This window comes from Stomoxys calcitrans, chromosome 4, assembly GCF_963082655.1.
Source record: "Stomoxys calcitrans chromosome 4, idStoCalc2.1, whole genome shotgun sequence".
In the NCBI taxonomy this organism is placed as follows: Eukaryota; Metazoa; Arthropoda; class Insecta; order Diptera; family Muscidae; genus Stomoxys; species Stomoxys calcitrans.
Window position 1 is genome coordinate 76,110,442 of NC_081555.1, and position 22,543 is coordinate 76,132,984.

Consider the following 22,543-nt stretch of genomic DNA (forward strand, 5'->3'; position numbering starts at 1 on the left):
CATCCTCTTTTACGCCAAGTCCGAACGGTGTGCCGCATAGTGACTCTATTTGGTAGAGACGTTTTAATATGGCAGGATACCTTACAAATATAGCCAGCATTAGTAAGGGGATAAACAGCGCTGAAAATTTGTTCTGTTGTTGTTGACTTGGGTTATAATGGCACACGCAAAAAAGGCTGTAAATAACCTACAATTGTACAACATAATCGTTGTCAAGGGGCAAGAGCCAATGTAGAAAACCTGAGCATAATCGGAAATCGGGACAAGGAGAGTGTGGTGCAAAACCGATTGCAACAAAACCAAGAAAAAACAGCATCTGCAGCACGCCCACTATGCCCAACCATACCATAACTCTTAAAATTGAATCGGACAGCACTCATTGATATGTGAGAAGCGTGCCCCAGTTCTTTCTTTCACAATTCTAAAGGATGGTGCTTCATCACCATATATAGAGTGGTACTTTATTAAGCTCACTGTTCCAAATTTCAGCAAAATCGGGCAAAATATGAGCCTGTTATGAGATGTAAATCCTATACTGGGAGATCGGTCCATATGGGGTCTATATGAAAATCTGGACCGATCGGGACCATATTAGTAGCGAATATTGCTAGTACATCTCACTGTTTTAAATTCGTGGGAAATCGGGTAATTAATACGCCTGTTATGGGTTCAATACCCTAAATCGGTAGATCGGTCTGTATGGTAGCTATAAGTTATTATGAACTGATCTAGTCAGTTAAAGAACTTAAACAGAGTATAGAAAAAATAAGGGTCTATGCCGAGTTTAAGCGCAATCTATATACTTTTAAAGGCTATAGCATGATTTCAACTGACGGCCACACAATTGTAATAGATGAACAAACGGACATCGTTAGATTGTCTTAGAATTTTACGACGATCAGAAATGTTTATACTTGTGGGGTCAGAAATGTCCGATATGTTGAATACGGAAGGACTAAATGAATAGATAAGGGATCCTATGGTGGTGAGTAAAAAAACATATGTTAATGGTTTTAATACCATAAATACATATATTACAAAGTCGACTCCAGAGTCGGAGTCGAATACATTTTGAACTTGAAGTTGGTGTTGAGCAAAATTTACCCTGTTTGTGACTTGAGCCGCAACTATTTATAAACAGATTCTATAATTAGCTGAATTGAAAATCACTTCTGGATTATTTATAGTAATCATACATTTCCAATTAGATGAGATTAGTTTAAATCACAACTGATATTAATATAAAATTCAATACACTCAACCGACTATAGTTCTACACATTTACAAAAACGATCTCTACACACTTAATCAAACTAAACTTTTATGTACAATCTTTGATGTACCTTAAACAAATGAAAACAGACCATTACACTCTAAACATTCTCTTTGTAAATAAATGCTAGTTCTAAATCAGAATACCTAATTTCCTATCCTATATGCCTAAAACTGGATAAATAATGATGGAAAAAAAACTAGAGAACATTTTCAATCAAAAGCTTGTCAAATTTTCAATTTTATAAAATCATTAAAATTTTTGGAGTAAAAAAAACTGACATGATTTTTTGTTATAATTTGCATTTAAAATGTGTTGTTAACAAGTTTTGGGATTTAGACACCAAACTAATCATTAACCCAAAATCTTTGTCTAAATGTACTATACGTAGTAAATACAAATATATTTTTATAAGTAGTATAACAAAATTTAATAGGATTATGGAATACATGTTATTATCTGATTAATTTTGTCTTTTTGATTGGGATATAAAAATATTAATTTCGAAGGTAAGTGGGTTACGATTTAAATTATACTTTATTTGAACAAAGTGATCATATAGACTGAATTCCATTAGAAATCTTTTGAGCTACAATATTTTTTACCTAACCAGTAAGGAAGGGCAAAAGTCGGGCGGTGCCGACTGTATAATACCCTACACCTACCCTATAAGTACAATGCGGGATCTATATCCAATTCTGAACCATTTTTGATGGACCTCGGAGAGCAAAAATATGTTAAAACTGTAATAACTACGGTTGACAAATGACAACATTATTGCAAATTATCCAAAATCTGACGAAGATATATATGGGAACTATAACTAATACTGGACCGATATCCATGAAATTCATCAGTAATGTCGAGAGTCAAATTTCGAGAGAATCGGGTAACAAATGATCATTTCATTGCATTATTACTGCAAATCGGACGAACATATATATGGGAGTTATAACCAAAACTAAACCGATTGCTATAATCATCATAAGTCATAAGAAATTCCTTCCTGCCAAATTTCGAGAAAATCGGATAACAAATAACTATTTTATTGCAGTATTACCGCAAATCGGACGAATAAATATATAGGACCTATATCGAAATCTAAACCAATTTCTATGAATTTCACATGTAATTTCGGGAGTTCGGGAGTCCTGCCAAATTTCGCGAAAATCGGTTAACAAATGACCATTTTAATGCAGTATTACAGCAAATCGGACGAACATATATATGGGAGCTTTATCCAAATATGAACCGATTTTTTTCCAATTTCAATAGGCTTCGTCTATTGGCCGAAAAACATGCCCTACCAAAATTGAAGACGATCGGATGAAAATTGCGACCTATAGTTTGTACACAAATTAACATGGACAGACGGACAGACAGACGGACTTAGCTAAATCGAATCAGAAAGTGATTTTGAGTCGATCGGTATACTTATCAATGGGTCTATCTCTCTTCCTTTTGAGTGTTACAAACTAATTCACTAAGTTGTAATACCCTGTACCACAGTAGTGGTGTAGGGTATAATAAAAACTCTACACTAAAATACAGAGTATCGCATTATGTACTTTGCTTTACTTTGATTGGCTATGACAGAACATTTGTCCCATTAGCCGAGCGTAGAATATCGTTCCAAGCGCCTCGATTTTCTGCGCTTATTCTAAAATCTAAGACACCAAGTTTAGAAGTGTCTCCAACCACTAGATCTTTCCATCGAGCTTTTGATCGTCCCGGTTTGCGTGTACGACATCCAAAGGCTTCTTTGCTAGAGCTTCTTCATCCAATCTGACAACACGACCTAGGCAACGCAACCGTCGTATTTTGATACCTGTAACTATGTTATCGTTGTCGTACAGCTTGTGATTCATACGACGCAAATTCAAATACTCCAAGCACTGCCTAAACTGTTTCCATATTGTGTAATCTTCGTCTGTCAAGAGCTGGCCTTGTTTCTGAACTACCTACTTAATTCAAAGTAGCCTATGTTTGCCAGTATTATTTTTCGCTTTATTTTAAAACTGGTGTCGTTCGTTTCGGCTAACGCGTTGCCGAGGTAGATAAAGTTACGGTGTCCAACTTTCTTCAATCTCTTTATCCGATCGGTTTTAGAAGGCTTTTCTGAAGTTTAAACCATCCATTTCGTCTTATCTCCTTTTACTGCCAGACCCATTTTCACCGACTCTCTTTCGATTCTTTCAAAGTCTGCAGTTACTACATCCGGTGATCGACCTATGATGTCGATGTCGTTGGCATGGGCAAATGAGTTCTCTTGTGAGTAGTGTGCTATATCTATTCGCATCTACATTTCGTATAATCTCCCCCAGCAACATATCAAAGAGATAACACGATAAGCTGACCCTTTGTCTCACTCCTCTTTTGGTATTGAATGGTTCGGAGAGATTCTTTCATATTCTACTGAGGGACGTGTTTCAGTAAGTTTCATCTAAATCATCATCGTCTCATGGCAGCCCTTTAATATGGGCGCCACACCACACGGTGTTGTTGTGGACATTCCCGAGCCATCGCACTTTCTGTGTTGCAGTAGTGTCAGACATTCCATACGCAAATCATGGTTCCTAAAACGTTTGCGGGAGCCGTCAAAATGGTAGGATCCGTTTTTATACCCACCACTGAAGGATGAGGGTATATTCACTTTGTAATTCCGTTTCCAACACATCCAAATATTTATCCCCGACCCTATAAAGTATATATATTATTGATCAGCGTAAAAATCTAAGACGATCTAGCCATGTCCGTCCGTCTGTCTGTTGAAATTACGCTACAGTCTCTAAAAATAGAGATATTGAGCTGAAACTTTGAACAGATTCTTTTTTTTTTGTCCATAAGCAGGTTAAGTTTGAAGATGGGCTATATTGGACTATATCTTGATTTTGCCCCCATATAGACCGATCTGCCGATTTAGGGTCTTAGGTTTATGGGCCTAACACATTTATTATCCGATTTTGCTGAAATTTGGGACAGTGAGTTGCGTTGGGACCTTCGACATCCTTCTTTAATTCGGTTCAGATCGGTCTATATTTGGAGATAGCTGCCATATAGACCGATCTCTGGATTTAAGGTTTTGGGCCCATAAACGGCGCATTTATTGTCCGATGTCGCCGAGATTTTGGACAGTGAATTATGTTTAACCCTTTAAAATACTTCTGCAATATGGCACAGACCGGTCCACATTTGAATATAGCTGTCATATAGACCGATCTCTAGATTTAAGGTTTGGGTCCCATAAAAGGCTCATTTATTGTCCGATGTCGCCGAAATTTGGGATAGTGAGTTATGTTAAACCCCTCGACATACTTCTGCAATATGGCACAGATCGGTCCACATTTGAATATAGCTGTCATATAGACCGATCTCTAGATTTAAGGTTTGGGGTCCATAAAAGACACATTCAGATTCAGATTTGCACACATTCTTTTTTTGTCTATAAGCAGGTTAGGCTTGAAGATGGGCTATATCGGACTATATCTTGATTTTGCCCCCATATAGACCGATCCTCCGATTTAAGGTTTTAGGCCCATAAAAGCGACATTTATAATACGATTTTGCTGAAATTTGGGACAGTTAGTTGTGTTAGGCTCTTCGACATTTTTCTGCATCTTGGTCCAAATCGGTCCGGATTTGGACATAGCTGCCATATATACCGATATCTCGATTTAAAGTGTTGGCCCCATAAAAGGCGCATTTATAATCCGATTTTACTGAAATTTGACACAGTGACTTGTGTTAGGCTTTTCGACATCAGCGTCGTCTATGGTTCAGATCGGTTTTTTTTTAGATTTAGCTACCAAAAAGACCATTATTTTGTTATACACAATTGAACAATGACTTGTACTTAATAGTATTTGGTCCAAATCGGAACATATTTCGATAAAGCTGTTATGGGGCATAAGGTATGCATTTTTCACTGGATTTTGACAAAAGTTGGTTTACGTATATACCCGAGGTGGTGGGTATCCAAAGTTCGGCCCGGCCGAACTATACCCCTTTTTACTTGTTACTCATCTGCGTTCGCATTTATTGTCCAATTTCTCTGAAATTTGGGATTAAACCCTTCCGATATCCGACTCAAATATGGTTCAGATTGGTCGTTATTCAGATATAACTGCCATATAGATGGATCTGCTGATTAAGGGTCTTAAGCTCATGACACCGTGACTTGTATTAAGCCTCCCGTCATCCGACCAGCTTATGACTACATTTAGATATATCTGTCATATAGACCTATCTTCCAATTTATGGTCTTAATCCCATAAAATACGGATTTGTTGCTCGATTTCTCTAAAACTGTGACTTTTATTAGAGTTCTCGGGACCTGAATTCAATATGATCCAGGCCCCATTTGCATATTACTATGAATATGGTATTGGTGTTGTTATAAAAAAGAATGGTTAACTTATACATTGTGGTGGGGGTATCCAAAGTTCGGCACGGCCGAACTTAACACATTTTTAATTGTTCTTTGTTTGGTTTACGAGCTTGTTATTTTAATTTAACCCGAGATAATTTTAAAGATAGGTTTCGTCAAGAGATATTAGTGAACCGATTCCAAACCGTAGAGGGACGGAAGAAGGGCAGATTTATATTTAGAGTTGTTATAAACGAAAAAACTGAATTAGTTTACCATCATTCGATGGTAGCAGCTTTAAAGCCTTTAATGAGCTTGAAACGGTAAATCGGGGGATGGGTATATAAAGGAACCTTTTAAAGATATAGTCCGATATAGACGGAGATCAAGAATATATATAATCAGAGTTGAGTATTGCTAGATGTTGCATAGAACCCATAACGGCGTGTATAGAAAGAAAATTGAAAAACAGGTAAAAGCGCGCTAACTCTGGCAGGGCTGAATCTTGGGCATCGGGGGATGGGTATATATAGAAACCTTATAAAGATATAGTCCGATATAGACGGGGATCAAGAATACATATAATCAGAGTTGAGTATTGCTAGATGTTGCATAGAACCCATAACGGCGTGTATAGAAGGAAAATTGAAGAACAGGTAAAAGCGCGCTAACTATGGCCGGGCTGAATCTTGGTCACCCGCCACAATAATTCCACTTAAAATAAGTGACATATTTATACTTTACGTACAACAGCAAATGCGATTTTCAGTAGCTTAGAACTTCTAATTGAGAGAAACGTTTATTTGGGAGCTATATCAGGTAATAGGTCGATTTGAAATGACACGATTGTTTGAAGTCGTAACAGAAGAGTCCGTACAAAAAATTGTGACTTCCCTGAGCTCAAGATGTCAAATCGGGAGATTGGTTTTTATGGGAGCTAAATAAGACTGGGCACCTATTTAAACCACACTTGTCACGATTGTTAAAAGTGATAACAGAACATTTAGTGCGAAATTTCAGTTTTATCGGATAACAATAGCGGCTTCTAGGGGCTCAAGATATCAAATTGAAAAAATAAAGTTGGTTTAAGCTAACCGAAATACTAATTTATAGTTGGGATAAATCTATTGTTGGTTTTCTGGTATACTTTTAAGGTAATTTAGAAGATATGGCAACACTACATAGCAATTAGCAATTACAGTGTTCGCGTTCTTAAAAATTTACACAAACTTTTACTGAATGTTGATCGTTTTTTAGTAAGGGAGAGTGTCACAGTGAAAAACATTTGGAGAGTTTTGTAAATGAGAGGTTGCAAATTTCTGCTGGATGTTTTTTCCTGCAAAGTTTCTCACTTTTTGCAAATTTTTATTGGCAAACTGTTACTGGATAAGTAAGCGAAAACACCGTTATATTATGCCGCAATCGGTAGACAAAACACAGCTGTATTTATCGCACGATAAGTCACTAAACGGTACCCATCTAAGGGTTAAGGTTTATTGTTAGGATAAGAAATAGCATATATTCAATAATTCAAATTCCTTTAATCAGAAGAATATCGATACGATGACTAGTAACCGGAGAATGAGAAACCCGGCGTAAATCTTGCCATTGTATAGTGCTCTTTAGCATTTATTGTCCGGCATATCGCTACCATGTTTTCACGCTGAAACCAAAACTGAGAGCGAATGTAATTTTACATTCTCTAGCTTGTGGTTTCAATCGTATTAGCTTTGAAAGAATAATAATTCTCAATCGCAATCTTTCAAAGATAAGCTTTAGTATTATTTGTGTAGACTTATTAAAAGGTCGATGAAAGTGAACTACGCGTCATTATAATTCGCACATTTTACTTCACATTGAGTAATAGATGATTAAATTAAACCACAACTATATCCAATGCCGGAGGTAAACAGCTTAGAGATTTATAAACTACCCAATTTTCTTCTTATCCTTATTTACGAATTTAGGTAAATCGCCACTTTGAAGACCGTGTACATGGTGTGGATTTTGTTTTGGCTTATTACAGTAAAGATCAGCAGGATGATCGTACGAAAAAACGAAAAATATTTGAGGCGAATCTGATTAGAGAAGGCCTGCAACTTGAATATGACAAAACTCAAGATATTCATTTCGTTAAGATACACTCACCTAAGGAAGTACTGTATCGCTATGCCGAAGTTCTCAAAATAAAACTGCCGATGAAAAGGGTATGTTAAATCGAATTCACCCCATATTGATTTATCGAACCACAATATTGTGATAAATGCGAGACCTTACATATTTCCTAAATGACTCCAAGATTGATGATATTGGATTAACTATTTGCAAAGCGTGTGTGCTATTTAGTGAAAAAGTGACAAGTTGAAAAATACTACTGGATTACAAATGAACTTATAAAGAAGTAAAAATGTGCTGACTTTGCCCGGGCCAAATCTTATATACCCTCTACCATTGATCGGTTTCTATTTATAGCAAGAAACTTAAAAATATAATTAGAGGTCAAGCAATAAATGAATAAGATTTGCTCAAGAAGTCAAATCAAAAGATAAGTTTATATGGGAGCAATGTCATGATATGGACCTATTCAGATAATACACAGCATGGATGTTGTTGGTATTAATAGACGTCAATTTGCAAAATTTCAGCTTAACTGGCAAATACTTGCGTCCCAAGAAGTATGAGTATAAACGGGAGATTGGTTTACTAGCTATTTCAGGTTTTGGATCGGCTCGGACCATTCTTAGCACATCTGCTGTATGTAATAGAAAACATCGTAGTACAAAAGCACAAAATTTAGGTCAAGTCGGATATACATGGCACTCTCTAGAGGATCAAGAAATCTAATCGTGAGATTAATTTATGTGGCCCATTTGCAGTCCCTGCCGACCAACATTAATTGAAGTATTTTTGAAAAATTTTAAGTGCCTAACTTTACTTCTTTATAAGTTAGCGTGCTTTCCACAGGCGGAAAGGCAGACGATCAGACGGACGGGCATGGTTAGATCGACTTAAAATATCATGGCGATTGGAATATAAATACTTAAAGGGGTCGTGGACCAATATTTAGATGTATTACAAGCGGGATGACGATGTTAGAATGCACCCATCCTATGGTGGAGGGTATAAAAAAATAAAATGTCTAATAAACCCGTAAATTTAAAGGCTGAGGCAAAATCTATTTAAAAACAATTCTTTTTGTACACTTTATTTTGAAGTTTATTATTAATCAAGCAAATATTTAGATTAGGACCTTAAATGGATGATTTAATTATAACTAAAGTCATAATATTATATTTCTGGCATATTGGGTAAATATTGTTGTATTTAGGAAGTCCAAGCGGTGTGTATGATATTGCAAGTCATATCGATTTATATTTAAATGCTATTGGCGCTTAAAAAGTTACAGTTAAACATGGACCGTTTCGGTCCATTTACAATCTCCCACATCAATAAGACCCACATCAATAAGAAATGTTTATGTAAAACGTCAAGCGATTAGCCTAATTCGTTTGAAAGAAGAACAAACAAAAGCTTGCTGAGTTCGGCAGTGCGGTATCTTAAGGTACCACCATCAGGATGCTGCTAAAAATATATCCTTGTTAACTCAGTTACTGGCTTAGGTGTATATCCATAGTGGTATGGGGAGGATTAATATTCGCACCCTCTTTTCAACCTAACCTAACTCAGTTTGTATTTGCATTATTTTGTAACAATCAAATCGGTTATTGATTGAGATTTATGTGGTCTCAAGAATTCATATCGGGGTATCGGGTTTAAGGGTCTATTTATATTATTAACATATCGGGCTTCTAAGGGCTCAAGAAGTCAAATCTGAGGGTAGGTTTATATTGGACCGATACCAGCTTATAGATAGATTTGGGTCTTACTTGGCATGGAAGACAGACCAGAAGACTTTTTTTCAGTTTCCATCAAAATCAGGAAACAATTTAGGCTTCTAGGGGCTCAAGAAGTCAAATTCGGGGATCGGGGTCTATGGGAGCTGTATCAGTTTACAAACCGATTTGGATCACAGTTGACATAGATGATCGAAGAAAGAATAAAAGTATATTTTTTAAATTACATCAAAGTCGTCTCAAGAAGTCCAATTCGGAAATCGGGGTATATAAATGAAATAAAACACTATCTTATATATAAAAATCATTTTGTGTTTGTTTGTTTGTATGTTTGTGTGTTCCTTATAGACTCAGAAACGGCTGAACCGATTTTCTTGAAATTTTCACAGATGGCAACAATATGGCACTCAAATGAAAGGTATTTAGGATAAAAAAACGTATCTGATATCCATTTGTCGAACCAAGTGCTAGGGGGACCACCCCAACCCCAAAAACACCCTTAAATCGGACATATTTTCCGACCATGGCAATATGGGACTCAAATGAAAGGCATTTGCGAGTAGAATACGAATCTGATATCCAAATGTTGGACCACGTTTCTGGGGGTCCACCCCTTCCCCAAAACACCCCCAAACAGGACTAATTTACTGACCATGGGAATATGGGGCTTAAATAAAAAAATAGTTAGTATTTGCCGACTTTTGCAATATGAGGCTCAAATAAGAGGGTTTTTAGAGCGGAACACGAATCTGATATATATTTTCAAGGCCAACTCACTGAGTGGCCGCCCATCCCCCAAAACACCCCCCAAGCCGATCATGTTTGCCGACTATGGAAATATGAGGCTCAAATTAAAGGTATTTGGGAGTAGACCACGTATCTGATATCAACATTAGGGAACAACTGTCTAGGGGACGTCCCAACACCATAAAAACCCCCAAATAGGACGTATTTGCTCACCAAGACAATTTGGGTCGTAAAGAGAGTGGAACTAAATATTTATAGTTTTTAGGGCCAATACCCCAAACCGGACATATTTGCTGAAGCCTCATCGTGTAAACTCCCCTAAACCAATGGCAATATGGGGTTTAAATAAATGGTTTTTGAAAGAAGAGCACGATGCTGATATTTTTTCACGGCCAAGTTCCTGGGGGACCACCACACCCCCGAAAACACCACTAAATCAGATATCATGAGAGTAGCGGGCTGAAATAAAGTATTTCAAGAATGGAGTACACCTTACATCCAAACTTAAATTCGTAGACCAATAAAGATCATATGAGATTCGAACAAAGGCACTTATGTATATTGTTAAATTGTTAGTCAAGCGATATACTATTTTCGTAGCATGGTATTTCACTAAAAGCTCTTTAATTGTCGAAAATAAATATTCCAAGGAAACTTTTGTTCCATATAAAGTAAAAGAAGGCGCAGCGGAGCGGGACCGGGTCAGCTAGTTAAAATAATAAAATAAAATTTTTGGAAATAAAGCCAAAAAAAAAATTAAATAAAGCAACTTTTTGACAAAACGCATTATTAATTACTGCATAGTTAGCTAATGCGTTCGCCTGAACTTTAGTGGTGCCGGTAATAACGCCCAAATAACTGAAGTTAACATGATGGTCTTCGCTGTTTAGATGATACAACGATTTCAGCCGCTCCTGTCGGTGGTTGTAAGCCGTTTCTTATACTCGTAGGATATTTTGGATATGTGAAATATTATCACGTGTTCTTTGCTTCATGGTTCAACTTTGAATTGAAATTAATACGCAGAAAAATTGCTCCAATGTCTTTCACTGGACTCGAAAACAAACTAAAATCGATAAAATTTAAATTTTTTAACCAAATGAAATTACCATCAGAAAAATTAATAATTCCGAAAAATTTTTTTGGAGTTTGTTTTATTTATAAAATAAATGATATCGGCGAAATTAACCCAAACGAAGATGAAATATTCTCCAGATATATTTTAAGGTTTATTTTAATCTTTTGGCGTGGGAGGTTATTTCATCTATTGATTTTTAAATCCAAAATTTATTTGAAACCAGTAAGGAAAGGCAAAAGTCGGACAGAGCCGACTATACAATACCCCACACGAAAACGAATTTGATATCCAATTTTGAGGCCAATGGCAATATGGGGTTCAAATAAATGATATATGGATATATGAGAATAGAGCACGTTGCTGATATATTTTCCGGGCTTGGAATTTGGGGACCACCCCACTCGCAAAACACCCCTAAATCGGGCATATTTACCGACCATGACAATGTGGGGCTTAAATGAAAAGTTTTTGGGGGTAGAGCAAGAATTGATACCCACTTTCGGAAATGGAGTACACCTTACATCCAAACTTAAATTCGTAGACCATAAAGATCATATGGGATTCGGAAAGGCACTAATATTGTTAAACAATTAGTCAAGCGATATACTATATTCGTAGCATGGTATTTCACTAAAAGCTCTTTAATTGTCGAAAATAAATATTCCAAGGAAACTTTTGTTCCATATAAAGTAAAAGAAGGCACATCGGAGCGGGCCCGGGTCAGCTAGTACTTTTAATATATGGCACTTATATCCAAATCAAGTCAGACTTTAATTTTGCATACCTATAGCCCATATCGGATATATATATGGAAGCTATATATAAATCTGATCCGATTCTGATGAAATTTTTTGCACACATATTGGGATGTCACAAAAAGCATTTCGTGCCAAATTTGGTAAAGATCGGACCAAAATTGTGCCTTCTTTAGCCTTAATGGATCAAATGGAATGAAAGTTATATATGTGACCTATATCTAAATGTGAACCGATTTAGGTGATATTTTGCACACGAAACATCTCATGCCAAAGTTGATAAAGATCGGACCCAAACTGTGGCTCCTACAGCTTTAAAAGGGCATATCGGATGAAAGATATACATGGGAGCTATATCTAAATCTCGACCGATTATTGGGACTTCAAAAAATCTTTGATCATTAAGCTCGTCTTAAAAGAGAAACAGATGAAAAATGTCAGTACATTTTTGTGTGAACCATCAGTTTCCGTTCTGTCTGTAAGAGCCACCTTCTGGGTCAAAGAATCCAGGCTCCTTTTGTCGCCCAGCCGGGCGCATAGGTGGCTTTGGTTTCTAACCTCTGATCCCATTCCAAGAGGAAATATTGCCATATGCAATGCTCTAGATACAACTGTGTAAGTAAACCAATACGTCACAGGCTGAGCCTCTTCGGTTCATACGTTCCTTTTTGCAGAGGTCTGCAACTACATATTCTTCGCTGGAGAAACAGCATGCCCCGAATTCGAATTTAATATGAACAGTGGCAGTGTTTTTTCGCGGGGGCAGATAGCAGATCATCTCCAGAAAGAGCACCCACCATCGTGAGTACGGACGTTTTTTCAGTCAAAATTTGTTAGTAAAGTTCGAAGGGAAATTTAGCATCATCATTTAAGCCGAATGTAGATGGCTCTTGGTCAACATTTTTTTATATCCTACACCACTTCCTGATTCGGTTTAGCTATGTCCGTCTGTCTGTCCATGTATTCCTGTAATCAAGGTACTGGTCGCATTTGTTGTCCGACTGATTCAACATTTTGCACAAGTCAGTTTCTTGGTCCAAGGACGAACGCTATTGATTCATATATATATCATTCATCCGATATGATCTATTAATGCTGTAGAAGGCACAATTTTTGTCCGATCTTTACAAAATTCTGCATGAGATGTTTTATTTTATGTCTTAATTAGTGTGCAAGATATCATAAAAATCGGTTCAGATTGAGATATAGCTCCCATATATATCTTTCATCCGATATGGCTTTTTAAGGCTATAGAAGCCACAATTTTTGTCTGTTCTCTACAAATTTTTGCACGAGATGTTTCATTTACCGTTCCAATACGTGTGCAAAATTTCATTAAAATCCGTTGAGATTTAAATATAGCTCCCATATTTATCTTTCATCCGATATGGCTTTTTAAGGCTATAGAAGCCACAGTTTTGGTCCGATCACTACAAAATTTTGCTTGAGATGTTTTATTTGACGTTGCAACATGTGTGCAACATTTCATAAAAAAAGCGGTTCAGATTTAGATATAGCTCCCATATAAAACTTCCATTCGATATGGCCTTTTAAGGCTATAGAAGCCACCGTTCTGTCCCGATCTTGGCAATATTTTTCACGAAATGTTGTACTTGGCGTTTTAATACGTGTGCGAAATGTTATAAAAATTGGATTAGATTTAGATATAGCTCCCAAATATATAATTTATCCGATATGGCCTTTGAAGGCTATAGAAGCCACAATTTTGGTCCGATCTTTACAAAATTTTGCATGAGATGTTTCGTTTGACTGAGGTGAGACGAGATGAGGTGAAACGTCCCCCAAACACTTGGTCTCAAAATTGGAAATCAAATCCGTTTTTTACTATCAAATACCTATTATTTGTGTCCCTTATTGCCAGAGTAGACAAACATGACTGGTTTGAAAGGAGTTTAGGCGGCGGACACTGAAATAACATCAGCATCGTGCTAGGGCACGATTTTGTTTGGCCCCATAGTGTCAAGCACTTTGAAGGTGACTATCAAGATATTCAGGGCAACGGGTCTCGTACAGATCCACACTAATTATTATTTTGTTGTTGTTTTGGTTATCTACATTCAAAATGATATTTAAAAGCTACCACTTGGCATACCACATTTTTAAGGATCTATAGGTCCTCCTGTGTCTATCCCAATTTGAGGGTAAAAAGTGTATTCTACTTCCAAAGACCTTGTATTGCTGTCCCATTCTATCCTGATCGGCCTTCATATATTGTTTTTTGTACCCCCCACCATAGGATGGGGGGTATGCTAATTTCGAGAATCTGTTTGTAACCAATCTAAATATTCGTCTGAGACCCCATAAAGTATATATATTCTTGATCGTCTCGACATTTTATGTCGATCTAGCCATGTCCGTCCGTCCGTCGAAAGCACGCTATATTCCGAAGGAGTAAAGCTAGCTGCTTGAAATTTTGCACAAATACTTCTTATTAGTGTAGATCGGTTGGTATTATAAATGGGCCATATCGGTCAATGTTTTGATATAGCTGTGTTTTGTTATGATATCCAATAACTGTGCCAAGTATGGTTCAAATCGGACCATAACCTGATATAGCTGCCATATAAACCGATCTTGATCTTGATCTTCACTTCTTGAGCCTCTAGAGTGTGCAATTCTTATCCGATTGGAATGAAATTTTGCACGACGTGTTTTGTTACGATATCCTACAATTGTGCCAAGTATGGTTCAAATCGGTCTATAACCTGATATAGCTGCCATATAAACCAATCTTGGGTCTTGACTTCTTGAGCCTCTAGAGTGCGCAATTCTTATCCGATTTGAATGAATTTTTACACGAAGTATTTTGCTATGATAACTGATATAGTTGCCATATAAACCGATCTGGGATCTTGACTTCTTGAGCCTCTAGAGGTCGCAATTACTATCCGATTCGCCTGATTTTTTGTACGACGGATCCTCTCATGACCATCAACATACGTGTTTATTATGGTATGAATCGGTCTATAGCCCGATACAGCTCCCATATAAATCGATCGCTCTATTTTACTTCTTGAGCGCCCAAAGGGCGCAATTCTTATTCGAATTGGCTGACATTTTACACAGGTCTCCAACATATAATTTAATTGTGGTCCAAACCACACCCTATCTTGATATCGCTCTAAGAGCAGAGCAAATCTTTTCTTATATCCTTTTTTGCCTAAGAGAGATGCCGGGAAAAGAACTCGACAAATGCGATCCATAGTGGGTATATAAGATTCGGCCCGGCCGAACTTAGCACGCTTTAACTTGTTATTCCTTTTTTTCGGGTTGAATAGGGGGAGGTGGATTGCCCTGCAACACATCCATCCTACATGACAGCTTGGTGTTGTTTTTATTGGGAGGAGATTGTCGCTCGCCCAGACGCTAAAACCCGAAAGGCAATTTATTTGAGTCCTTTATTGTTGCGATATACATATTCTGCTGAGCGGCAGGAGGGCTTGACGTGACCCAGATTCTAAAAACCTTATACCAACATTAGATTCGAACTCTACCGACATAGACCTTAATTTTAGTTCACATATTATCCCACTCGAACTGCAAGTCCTATTGAAGGGCATTTAGTGGGTGGGCCGGTTCCAGACTCTATCTCAAATATGTATACCAGATTCGTAGTCAACACCCAACGACCTTTCATTTGATACCCATTTTGTGACGTTGGACATTCACGCCCGTTTAAGGGGTTGGGGATCCTTATAACAGATGTTCACTCAACTTCTAAACACCTCTAATTTGATATCCATATTGTCCCAATTGGTAAATATGCCCTGCGGGGGGGTTTTGGAGGGTGGTGGCGTTTCAGATACCAAGGAATGCATTTTTATATCAGATTCTTACATAAGTGTGAAATAGCTTTCATTTGATACCCATATTGCCCAAACCGCTGAGAGAAATCTCTTGGGGGGTTATTTGGGGGTGGGGGACCCCCCGTACACTTGGGGCGAAATTTGTATACCAAGTTCGTACTCTACTCTTAAATACCCATATTGTCCCAATCGGTAAAAATGGCCGCCCGGGTGGGTTTTGGGATGGGGCCAGGATATTGGACCCAAAAATCTTATACCAATTTCGTGTTTTTGGGATAGCATAAGGTGGCATACAAAATTTCGCTTAAATCGGTGCACGTATCTCCGAGATCTGACGTTTTTGAAAATTGAGGTACAGGGGAGGGTCCGTCCCCCCTTCGCCCCCTTCGGATATCAAAAAATGTAGTACCCTTTTTTTCACCGGGGGTCCAAACTCTACCATCTGCGAAAATATAATGATAATCGGTTTAGCCGTTTTTGAGTCTATACGGAACAGACAGACAAACTAACAATCAAAGCGCAACAATTTAATTTTTATGTTATAGATGGTCTTTAAGGCTCTAGTTGCTATAATTTAGGTCCTATCGTAAGAAAATCTTACAGGATTCTATTCAATATATCAACTATATTTCTATGACTATATTTCAACATAGTTTCCATGCATTAAAAGTAGTACGCAGACTGGGTGGTGTAGGGTATTATATAGTCGGCTTCGCCCGACTTTTGCCTTTCCTTAGTTTTTTTTATTATTTAACAATTTTGCTTAAAGTTTTCAATTTAGTTGGGTAAAATTTTATTGTAATAAAATTCATTTCGAACCAATTGACCGACACAAACAATATCCTATTGAAATCATAAAACTAGTTTGAGAGCAAATTAAAATGAGCAAAAAAGAAGAAAGTTGATCTAAATACTGAAGCTGATTCACCAAAATATCACAATAAAATAATAAACAGTGCGTTGGCAAGCAGTACAAATTATAGCTCTGACTTTATGACAAAGGGTCACCGCCGTAGGTCAGTTCATGCACCCAGCAGCGACCACAATTTTCAAAAAAATGTGAGATATCCATACTAATTTCACAGCAACAGAAAAAGGAATTTGGCAATTTTTCGATATTGCAAAAAATATGAGGTGCCCATCCCTTCCCCTCCAAGAAAAACAACAAAATAAAATAAAATCCTAGCTATGTCCCTGATGGGGACTATATCCAAATTTTAACCAACATGGCCCATTTGCAATACCCAACGACTTACAGCAATAAGAAGAATTCAAGCAAACATCTTTATTCGTTCGAACGCTATCGTGATTTTGACAGACGGATGGACGGACATGGCTAGATCGACTCAGAATATCAAAACGATCAAAAATATATATATATACTTTATAGGATCTCAGGCCAATATTTCGAGTTGTTACAAACTGAATGACTAGACTATTGTACATACCCTCCATACTACCGTCATGGGTATAACAAAGTTATTATAAATAATTTTAATAGCCTTGGGTATTTGTTGCGGTATGTGTATGGTAATAATAAATGTTGGCTTTTCCAAAATGACAGTTGTACAACTTTACAGTAAAGAATGTTTGCCCTTCAAACATTTTTCATAATTTTGCACGATCGTTCGTCCCAATCCACTTTTTTCGCATTTTTTCTGAAAAATAATGAGGTCATTTAATTATTTTGTAAAAAATTTCAGCAACTAAACTTTAGTATTTTAATGACGATTTTTAAACCCTGCACCACCACTGTGGTACAGGGTATTATAGATTTGTGCATTTTTGTATGCAACGCTAAGAAGGAGAAGAGCTAGACCCATCGATTTGTATACGGATCGGCTTAGAATCACTTCCTAATTCGATTTAGTTATGTCCGTCTGTCTGTCTGTCATGAATTCTTGTAATCAAGGTACGGGTCGCATTTGTTGTCCGATTTTCACAAAATTTTGCATAAGCATATTTTTTGGTCCAAGTACGAATGCTATTGATTTTGAAAAATCGGTCCAGATTTAGATTTAACTTCCATATATATCTTTCATCCGATGTGCACTTTTAAAGCTGTAAAAGCCACAATTTTGGTCCGATCCTTACAAAATTTGGCCCAAAGTGTTTTTTTCAGCGGCCCAAAATGCTTGCAAAATTTTATTGAAATCGGTCTAGATTTAAATATAGCTCCCATATATATCTTTCATCCGATATGCCCTTTTAAAGCTGTAGGAGCCGCAATTTTTGTGCGATATCTACCAAATTTGGCATGAAATGTTTCGTGTGACGTCCCAATACGTGTGCAAAATTTCATCTAAATCGGTTCAGATTTAGATATAGCTCCCATATATAACTTTCATCCGATTTGATCTATAAAGGCTGTAGAAGGCACAATTTTGGTCCGATCCTTACAAAATTTGGCATGGGCCATTTCATTCAACGTCCTCATATGTTCGTAAAGTTTCCTAAAAATCGGTCCAGATGTAGATATATATCCGATTTGACCTATAAAGGCTGTAGAAGGCACAATTTTGGTCCGATCCTTACAAAATTGGGCATGGGCCGTTTCATTCAACGTCCTCATATATGCGGAAAGTTTCATAAAAATCGGTCCAGATGTAGAAATAGCTCCCATATTCATTTTTCATCCGATATGGTTTTTAAAGGCTGTAGAAGTCACAATTTTGGTCCGATCTCTACAAAATTTTTCATGAGATGGTTTAATTGACATCCCAATACGTTTGCAAAATTTCATCAAAATCAATAGATAGATAAAACTCCCATATATGTATATCTTTTATGCGTTTCGACTTTAAAGGCTGTAGAAAATCGTATAAGGTTCTACTCCATATTTCATTAGGTATGCAAAATTAAAATCTGACTAAATTTGGATATAAGTGCTATCTGTTAAAAGTGTTACGTATACTCGGTGGTGTAGGGTATAATACACCTTTCCTTACTGGTTATACCCTGCACCACTACTGTGGTACGGGGTATTATGGATTTGTGCATTTGTTTGCAATGCTAAGAAGTAGAAGAGCTAGACCCATTGATAAGTATACCGATCGACTCAGAATCACTTTCTGATTCACTTTTTCGGCCCAAGGACAAATGCTATTTGATTTTGAAAAAATCGGTTCATCTTTAGATCTAGCTCCCATATATATCTTTCATCCGATATGGCTTTTTAAGGTTGTAGAAGCCACAATTTTCGTCCGATCTTCACAAAATTTGGCATTGGGTATTTTTTTTGAGGTCTACATATGTGTTTCTGAAAAATCGGTTCAGATTTAGATATAGCTCCCATATATATATTTCATCCGACAATGGACTTTTATGGCTGTAGAAGCCACAGTTTTAGTCTGATCTTTACAAAATTTGGCATGGGGTGTTTTATTTGACGTCTCCATATGTCTCCAATTTCATAAAAATCGGTCCAGATTTAGATATAGGTCCCATATATATGTAACGCCCGATTTGCACTTAAATAGCCGTAGTAGCTAAAATTTTCAACCGATCTGCACAAAATTTGGCACGGACTGTTTTGTTACTGATCATAATATATCTGACATTTTAAGGCTGTAGAAGCCACAATTTTGGTAAAATCTTTAAAAAATTTTGCATGAGGTGCTTCATTTCACGTCTTCATAAAAATCGGTTTAGATTTAGATATAGCTACCATATGTATCGTTCATCCGATATGGCCTTTAAAGACTGTAGAATTCACAATTTTCGTCCGTTTTTACATGAGATGTTTAAATTAACGTTCCAATACGTGGGCAAAATTTCATTAAGTCAGTCCTAATTTAGATACAGCTCCAATGTGTATATTTCATCCGATATGGACTTTTATGGCAGCAAAAACCACGATATTGGTCACATCTTAATGACACAGGTTTCGATATAACTCCCATATAATCTTTTATCGGATATGGCCTTTTAAAGATGTGGAAATGCAAATCTATTGTCCTATGGTAGGAAAATCTTACAAGGTTCTAAATTGCTATTTCAATATGTAGAACTTATCTAGATTTCGAGATAAGTTCTACATATAAAAAGTACTGCATGTTCTAGGTGGTGTAGTATAGTCGGCACCGCCCGACTTTTGCCTTTCCTTACTGGTTTTAATATCTTTCTAAAAAGTCTCAGAATGCAATTTTCATCCGATTTGTCTAAAATTTGTCATTGATTTCTCTCATGATTTCCAACTGATTTAATTAAATCTCCTTTTAATCGGTCTATGCATTGAAATTGTTTTTATAAACCGATCTCCTGACTTTTACTTTTCGTTTGTATTTGAAGTTGATAGGGAATTAACGATAGTGTCGATACTAAAATGCAAATAAAAAGTTTGCCCATGAACATTTCACTAAGGAACAGGGCAAATTATCTATCGACATTCATTATAAACTATGATATCGATTTTTATTAAAAGAAATATCGAATATTGCGAATATAGATAGTTTGCCAGCTCTGAAATTATATTGCATAAAAATACGGAGATTAGTTTTTAATTCTCTGGAAACTCAAAGCTTCATGCACGTAAAGTTTTAAAGCGATTGCATCACTAGGACTGATAGGAAGTAAGAAGGAGGTCAGTAAAGCTATTGGTACCATGACGGGACACGTAAACCAACTTAGGGGAGCGGCATGGAAAATAATTATGGGTTTTGTAAGTAGCATGGAATTCCTAACATAGATTTTCTTTTTCGAGATTTTTTTTCCGATTTGTCTGAAAATTTTCACATAGTTTTCTGTTATGACTTTCAACAACTTTGACAAGTAAGGTTAAAAACCGTCTATAACCAGATATAGCTCGCATATAAACCGATCTCACGATTTAACTCAGGAAGAGTTCCTTGAAGCCTCAATTTTTGTCTGATTTGGCTGAATTTTGCATAAAAGATTTTGTTATGATTTTTAACATTTGTGCCGAGTATGGTTTAAATCTCCCGTTTTGACTTCTTGAGCCCCTGGAAGCCGCAATTTTAGTTCGATTTGGTTGACAGTTGTTCAATAACTGAGCCAAGTACGGTCCACATCGGTTAGGAACCTGATATAGCGCCCATGTAGACCCTTTCGATCATCCTTGTTCGATTCCTGGTGCTTCAATTTTTGCTGGAATGACAGAAGTTTGGTACTCGTATGTAGCATAAATTTATGCCCATCAACTAAAATTATTTTGTGATCATTTTTAGCAGAATCCATGGTGGTGGATTCCCAAGATTACTTTTCGAGCACACAAAAGCCGATTACTGGCTTAGGTGTATGTCCATAGTGGCAAAGAGGATATCGTGATTTCGGCTATCTGCTGAACGGACGGTCGAATCTGGGTAGACTGACTTAACCCATTAACGACGAATGGGTAGAAATATATCCAAGCGTAGAACTGTCTTAGAAACATGAAAGAAAGTGAAAAAAATTTGCTGTCAAATTAGGTCTTGTCGAAAATTTTTACAGCTAAAAAATCTAACAATAATTTTTCTCAATTTTCTTAGGAGTGAAATTTCTGGAAACCGTTTTAGAGTCTTGCCGCATTTGATGGTTTCTATATTAAAAAACAAATAAATGGCGATACTACTTTTGGCAGCAGGTGCTGTTTTATGTCAAAGTCATTAATATCCACTTTCCCTCGCTAAATGGTCAAAAATATTAAGAAAATTATTTTTTGTTTGCTATAAAAGCATAGCTCTTTAGAAAATATTTTTTTTAATTAAAAAAATTAAAAAATTTTAAGTGCTCGGAGTCGGAGTCGAACAATCTTTCCAGAGGGAGTCGCTGTCGAATTTCGACTCAAAATTGTTTGACTCCGCAGTCCTGGGTTTAATAACCGATAGGCAAACCTAATGATATTTAACATACAATTTTTCATTTACAGATTCCGGGCCAATCTCAAATCTATGAAGAGGACAATGAATCCAGTGATAGTAAAGTTAGTTCTTGTTGGAAATTGTTTCAACCTATACAAAATACTGCTTCGATATTGCCGTGTAAACAAAAACGTATATATGCCGAGTTTCAAATGAAATATGAGCAATTGTAAGTATTGTACTAAAAACAATTAAAAGCGTGCTAAGTTCGGCCGGCCGAATCTTTTATACCCTCCGCCATGGATCGCATTTGTCGAGCTCTTGCCACGGTATCTCTTTTTAGGCAAACAAACGATAAAAGAAAAGAATTGCTAGGTTATTGGAACAATATCAAGTCATGTTTCATTTCGGACCATAATTTATGTGAATAATGGAGACCAAAGTAGAAGTCATTGTGTAAATTTTCAGCCAAATCTAGTAAGAATTGCGCACTTTAGGGGCTGAAGAAGTAAAATAGGGAGTTTAAAGGGTAGCTGTATTAAGTTATAAACGGATTCACGCCATATTCGACACATATGTTGAACGTCATTAGAGAAGCCGTTGTACAAAATTTTAGCCAAATCGGGTAATACTTGCGCCCTTTAGAGGCTCAATAAGTCAAGACCCCAGATCCGTTTATATGACAGCTATATCAGGTTATGGACCGATTTCAACCATACTCAGCACAGTTCTTGGAAGTCATAATAAAACACCTAAAGCAAATTTTCAGCCAAATCGGATAGAATTGTGCCCTCTAGCGGCCCAAGAAGTCAAGATCCCAGATCGGTTTATATAGCAGCTCTATC

General features: G+C 36.8%; 1 protein-coding gene across 2 annotated transcripts in view; it reads left to right on the forward strand.

Annotated features, from left to right (window-relative positions):
• The first annotated feature begins 7,408 nt into the window (after positions 1–7,408).
• LOC106093988 (anoctamin-2) overlaps positions 7,409–22,543 on the forward strand; it is a 31,750-nt gene continuing 16,615 nt past the window's right edge. For both annotated transcript variants that reach the window (XM_059367434.1, XM_059367435.1), the window contains exons 1-3: positions 7,409–7,544; positions 7,607–7,846; positions 21,767–21,927. In XM_059367434.1, the coding sequence (XP_059223417.1) occupies positions 7,536–7,544; positions 7,607–7,846; positions 21,767–21,927 (410 nt within the window). In that variant the 5' untranslated portion in view covers positions 7,409–7,535. The remainder of the gene's footprint in view (positions 7,545–7,606; positions 7,847–21,766; positions 21,928–22,543) is intronic.